Consider the following 6,577-nt stretch of genomic DNA (forward strand, 5'->3'; position numbering starts at 1 on the left):
GCGTCTACAACGTCTACTTTCGCCTCCAATCCTTTCCTCAGGTGCAGTCAGAGATTCTGAAGAAGTGGAAGCGCTGGAAGCTCGGGAGGAACATTGAGGAGGAATACCGTCACACCTACAGCAATACACCTAACACGAAGACAGCCAGCCTGTTGAACCATGTCTCTCGATTGCCTCACCTCCCGGACATCGCCAAAACCTCTTCTCCGGCCTGCAGCCCAGAGGAGAGGCACATGCTTGTGGCTGGCTGCCATAATGGCTTGGTCAACAATAAGGGGGAAGAGCAGTGCGACTCTCCGGAGCAAAAGGGAACCGTGAGCAACTGCACCCTGGTGGAGGACATCAGCCTTATGGACAAAGTGCAGTGTTACAAGGCTCAGAGGGAGAACGCAGAGAGCCACCTGTGACAGACGCAGGATAACGAGAACTTGGGGAAGAAACTTGGAGGGCTCGGAGCTCTCACCTGGCGCTGACATACTGCACTGGGCGGCTGTGAGGAGCTGGGCTGATGGAGTCATCTGTCAGAGCGCATTTCGCTCAGAGATCAGTGTCACTGGGAGACCGAGCAGCACTCAGCCCTCTCCACAGCCTGAGAACGGAGAGATTATGTGGCAGACGTCCAACACTGAGGGTCCTAATGTGCTGTGAGCTTCGTGAATGGATTTCCGTACCGTACATGTTTGTCAGACAGTGTGAGAAACTGCTGCATGATGAGCAATGTGCCAACCGAATCTCAAGGCAGAGATAAGCCATGTAAAATAATACAAAAAAAACAAACCCTAAAACCTCAAATAGCAACAACAACGGCAACAAAGGAAAAATCAGGACACAGGGTCCTTGCTTGCGCCTCTGCTTTAACTTGTGCTGTGTGTCTTCTGTGTATTTTGTGGTACTGGTGTTTGAAGACAAACTGGACATTGAACAGCAAACATATACACACAAACAGACCAAACATGTGATACTATAGAAGATTGCAGAAAACAGAGAAGACTGGCTTTCTTTTTGCGTTAGTTTGATATCTGTATTATGTCTTTGTCCAAACTGACTTTGGTGAAAATGTGCAGAAAACGAAGAAACCTTCTCATACAGTACCTCATACAGAAAGGTGACCACAGTGTTGTTTAAGTGGCCTGATCCAGGGCTCATGGGAAATTGGCAGCTGCTCTCATTCCTGGCTTACATATAGCCTTAAAAATAGGTCAAGAGATTGTATGGGATGAATTATAAATAAGCTAAATGCTCATCACTTGGCTCACTCAAGTATTTTACGATAAAAAAATATGTCTTTCTATATCGGTTTAAACCTTGAATTTGGCAGAATGCTCGAGGGTGAATGTGCCGGGTGTGTTTTTAAGGGCAACCGTGGCATTTCTCTCTATTTCTATTCAGTGTTTCTTCCCCCACTTTGCCATCAAGATGTTATCTGACTCACATGCCTTGTTGTGCTTCAAGAACGTCGTCACAGAAGCTCGAGATGGAGGGTGATAGAGCAGACGGTGCACTCAAATCAAGGTTTAAAAATACACAGCATCAAGGCATGACCTGTAAAGGCACAAATGCAACTCAACGCTGTGACTCAAAATAACACGTCGCCCCTGGCACAGGGGTGTGGTTTTGTGACGCTAAACATAGGCCGCCATGCATGCAGTTTGTGCAGATGCAGTGAAATTACATTAAAATTGTCGCGTGCGCACTGTGCAGCGCCGTCACTGGTTATGTTGAACATGCGAATGCCAAAAAAAATCAAACCGACTGTGCGAACAACGGCATGTACCCAGTTTCTTGTCGGACAGAATTTAGGATTCAGCCTAATTCTGCGTTCGCAGCGTCTGCGGAGACTGAACAAAAACGCCCTAAAGGTGGAACAAATCGTCTCCGATAATCCTGTAAGTGACGGGAAGCTAATTCAGCAGTGGTACATTAGTCTTGAATACATTGCATTCATATTTTTTTCTTCTTTTTTTTTTTTAGAAGAAGGAAAAAGAAGGGAAAGATTTTTTTTTTTTCCAAATCATTTCCTTTCAGTCTGCTAAATGTTTGCCAGAACTAATTCAACTTGACTGTTTGCACAAAATGTTAATTTATAATTGCTAAATACTGTGTGTGTGTGTGTGTGTACAGTGTATATATTTAAACACGTGATTTATGTGGTGATTGCTGTCAATATATTTTGTATGCGTGTGGATTTTCAGTCAGGTATGGATGTGAATGTGTGCAGTCTCGGTTGATGCTGCTCTCTGTTTTTTTGAACTGCAGCGTCCTGTTTGTCATCCCCCTAACGTAGCGGCTATTGTGGAGAAATTGAAAACTGAGGCTGTTTTTTTTTCTTTCCATCCACTACCAGCTGACGACTGCACTTCAGCCGGTAGTTGTCCAACACTCACAGCGCTCACAGAGGCACTGCTGTTGCTCGGAGGTGAAAAGGAATGAATGGAACGCTAAAACATTAACAAAGGAATGTTGTGCACCTTGAATAAAATAGTATTCAGTAGTGTATGTAGTAAATTGCTGATTTTTATTTCCAACTAATAGATGTATTTTAAGCTGTGACCATAATTATGTACGTTTTTTTGAAACCAGCAGCTTGGGTCACCCCCTCTGGACCGAAGTGGTTCTGTCTGAATGTATTCTTTAAAAGGCCCAAAACCAGAAGGTTCCTTAAGCATTTTGTCCCATAAAGGTGGTTATGTACAGTATATTTGGTGTAAAAAACCGGTCGGTAAACGCTGACTGTGTTCAGATGTATACAGTTTATCATACAGCATATTGTGTCTGCTTATCAAACTTTGTCCAAATAGTGAGAATAAATAACAATGTACGTGAACGGCGATTTTAACTGTCCGTGTTTTTGTATCAGTGAACATTCATACTGTTAAAATAAAAAAAGAGAGAAAGAGCTCATCCACGGTCTTTGGTGTCCTTGAACGTGTCTGTATGCTCCAACAGAGCTGTCTGTTAGATGATGAAATAGCTCTTTGGCAATCCTCTTACCCTCATACTTCTGATATCAGATTGTGTTCCTCAACAGTTGAACCAACATTCACATCCACCTCACGTCATTCGTTGGCCAGTGGAGGTGAGGAAGGGGCCAGGGGTTGATTTTTCCCTCTCTGTTTTCTGCACAGCCGAGGAAAACACTATAAATGTATTTATCACGTCTCTCTCCTCCCTGACAGTTTGCCTTTAACCCCCACATTTAGATGTGAGCCACACAAAGTGTTCTACTCCACTGCAGACACAGATGGCTGTGGAGGCATTCCATTAATGAGCATTAGATCTGCTTCTATATAGTCACAGCGCGCACGGTACAAATCAAAATGGAGGTTTCTGCTTGGCCTTTTGTTTATTTTATTCTGTCAAATTTGGATTTTTATTTTTAGACACACAACACACACACACAGATTGATTCCGACACAGTTCAATTATAAATCCAAGCAAAACAGAGCAAATTTTTGTTAAAATCAGTCCAGTAAAATGACCAAACAAAGGGTTGGATGAAAAGAGGAGAATTGTATAACAACATTCTGAATCAGACGCTCAAATGAAATGTACTTGAAGTGACTTCAGCTATACACGAACAATGTATTGTCACGTAATAGTTATTATATACGATGAGAAGAGGCACATGTAATAGCGGACATATACGTCCTTAAAAAGACACAATGGGTGTATTTCTGAATGGAACAATTTAATTGTCCTCTGGGTGCGGAACAAAAGGAAATGGTGAGCAGTGTCTCTTCTGTGGTCCGTAATGTTAAATGAGCAAATGTATTTGTGGGAAAGGTCAGTAGATGTGGTGTTCGTATGCCCCCCCCCCCCCCCGGGGGCCTGTGTGCTGGGTTTGTGTCCTGATGTGAACAATGAGTGTGTGTGTGTGTGTGTGTGTGATAATAAAGCCAGAGAGTTTATTCTCCAGCCTTGGCTTGCTGACACGCTTCCCGGGCGTCGGCACGGTTCTCATGTCATCATCACTTCCCAGGATCCTTGGCATGGCACAGCTGGAGCGGCACAGTGCAAACAGTGTGTGTGTGTGTGTGTGTGTGTGTGTGCATTTGTGAATTAATATTTAGCGCCAAGCTACTTATAGTTCTAGGGTTGTCTTTATTTTTTTTATGTACACGCAAAATAATACTAAATCAGTGAACATTGTGAAGGAAGTGTGGCATGCGCTTTAGGTCATATGAAATGAATACACCGCCTGAGATCAACACGTCAGCTTTCATCACATCCGGTCACACGCATGCAACATACGGAGCTTCACAAATTTATCAGACCACCTGTCTCAAAAATGAGAAAACATAAATCAGAGTTTAACTAAATAAATGTGTTTCAAACTAAACAGAACAACGTTATTGTCATTTATTTAAAATATAAGAAACTAAATTCACCCTTTTATACCTAAATTTGAGTCGGCTCACTGTCCTATTTATTTATAGTAAATAACTATAATTTATAGTCTTAATCAATAAATAATAATGTGCTCTACTATTTTTATTTTCTGTGTTCTTGTAAAACAGTACATATGAAAATGAACGGATAACAATAATAATTGTATTTTAGCCATTAAAAAACATCATTTCAGTTAAATAGCTTCTACATACTGGTGTAGTAACCATTACAGAAACACAAAAAAGTATTTTGATCATTACCACGGTTGTTAATGTATATAATACATCTGTTAGGCACTGTATATACTGTATAAATTAGATAAGGATATAATATCAGTGATGATAGATGAGTAGTAACGGAAAATCTCAGATTTAAGTGTTTACCTTCAGAAGTTTTTCCATGTTTGGTTCACAAAGAAAGCAAAATGAGTGAAAAAGCTGCAGCCTCGGCTCTGCAGTCGTGTCCAGAACACGGCGTGTTTCACTGCTGACACTTTACTTTTCCTATTCTTCTCTTTTGGTCTCATCATCTTCCTATCACACCATCTTTCTGTGTTTTCTTACTCTGCTTATCCAGAAGGGAAAGGAGTGGAAAGTATTTTCTTTTTTTTCTTTTTGCAGTTTGGAAACAATTACTGAAAACAAAAGACATTATGAAGCTAATCTACTCTTTGCATCACTGCACTGTAAATCATACAGTTAACAGCCAATTGATTATGTAAAGTTCCTCACAAGGCACTTATCTCACTGTCCCTGGTGTTGGATATAGATGAAAATCCATGTGCATATTGAAAGGGAGCAGCTGGAAACCGTGTGCATGTTAAACTCCAGACTCTTTGTGTTCATGTGAGAGTGAGAAGAGTTTTCCTAATAGACTCATTTTGAACTCTAAAAAGTAATAAAATAAACATTAAAACCCTGAGAAAGTCTTCAAGCAGATGTGGAATTCAGAGAGTTGCCACCTCCACGCACAAGAACAAGAGCCACTGCTCGCCGTGTCATTGTGTCTCCAGCAAATGGCTCATTCTAACGTGTACCTGCTCGAAGCGGAAAAGCTTTTACTCGTGTTTCGACTGTGGCCGTGACCCAGCGAATTAACAACATTTACTCAGTTACTCAGAGGACTAGAGAGCAAAGAGAGCCCAGATTTGCCGGTTTGGTTAATGCATGAGCGCCGTCATTTAGCTTGTTAGAGCTTATTAGCTGCCGTCGAGAAGTTGTGTTATTATCTCTCTCTCAAGCTGAGCAGATCCCCTGGGCACACGCACTCTGGCAACCCAATCTACCACAGCTACTTCATCCCCATGTAATACGAAGAAGACCCTCTCAGCTTACAGATACGCTCACACACACACACACACACACATACACGACCACGTCCCTCCTCACCGCATCCGTCTCTGTCAACACCCCGGCACGCTCTGGTCACAAGCACGCCAAATTCAATCAACTACATGTGCAACCTGATTACGGCCATCAAACGTAAAATAAGATCGATAAATCCAATATGGTGGATGGAGCGGAAGGAGCTGAGGCAGAGTAACTGACAGCTTGTAGGAAAATTCTCTGGCCTGGGTGGGAGTTTGAAAACCAAAAGCTTCCCTCAGAGGAAGAGGAACACAAGACATTTTTCTATTATTCTATTATTTTAGTTTGCAAAAGTATCTGCATCTCATCTGCAAAGAGGCATCTGTGCAATGGCTTGCAAATGTGTGCGATGACATCATCAAGGGAAGATTGGGAACAAATTGGACTTGTAACATTTCTGCATTAAGTATCTTAAAATGACTTATTCATGATTTATTAGACCACCTTGCATAAAAATGAGAAAAATCTATCAAAAACTTGTTTAAAACTATTATTTATTTGGCAAATAACAACCTAAATTCACCTTTTTATACCCAAATTTGAGCCCGGCTCACTGGGCTACTTCTCTGAGAAGTCAGAAAATAATCAATCATAACATTCAACCAGTAAAACTGATTTTTTGTTTGTTTTTTTGTTGAGGAATGAAAGTAAATAACTATAATTTATCGTCTTAATCAAGACATAATAATGTAAAATAATGTTTCTGTCTTCTGTTTGTTAAACAGCAAATTTGAAAATATAATTTGGTGTATGAACCATTACAAAATCATTTTTAATGATTTTGATAATTAACAAGGCTGTTAATTTAGGGCAGCTGTGCC

The 6,577-nt window shown here is 41.1% G+C and overlaps 1 protein-coding gene across 2 annotated transcripts in view; it reads left to right on the forward strand.

The window, feature by feature from the left end:
• gcgra (glucagon receptor a) overlaps positions 1-1,243 on the forward strand; it is a 40,829-nt gene extending 39,586 nt beyond the window's left edge. For both annotated transcript variants that reach the window (XM_058654177.1, XM_058654179.1), the window contains exon 14: positions 42-1,243. In XM_058654177.1, coding sequence (XP_058510160.1) covers positions 42-407 — 366 coding nt within the window. In that variant the 3' untranslated portion in view covers positions 408-1,243. The remainder of the gene's footprint in view (positions 1-41) is intronic.
• Positions 1,244-6,577: the final 5,334 nt, after the last annotated feature.

Source organism: Solea solea, chromosome 16 (assembly GCF_958295425.1).
Source record: "Solea solea chromosome 16, fSolSol10.1, whole genome shotgun sequence".
In the NCBI taxonomy this organism is placed as follows: Eukaryota; Metazoa; Chordata; class Actinopteri; order Pleuronectiformes; family Soleidae; genus Solea; species Solea solea.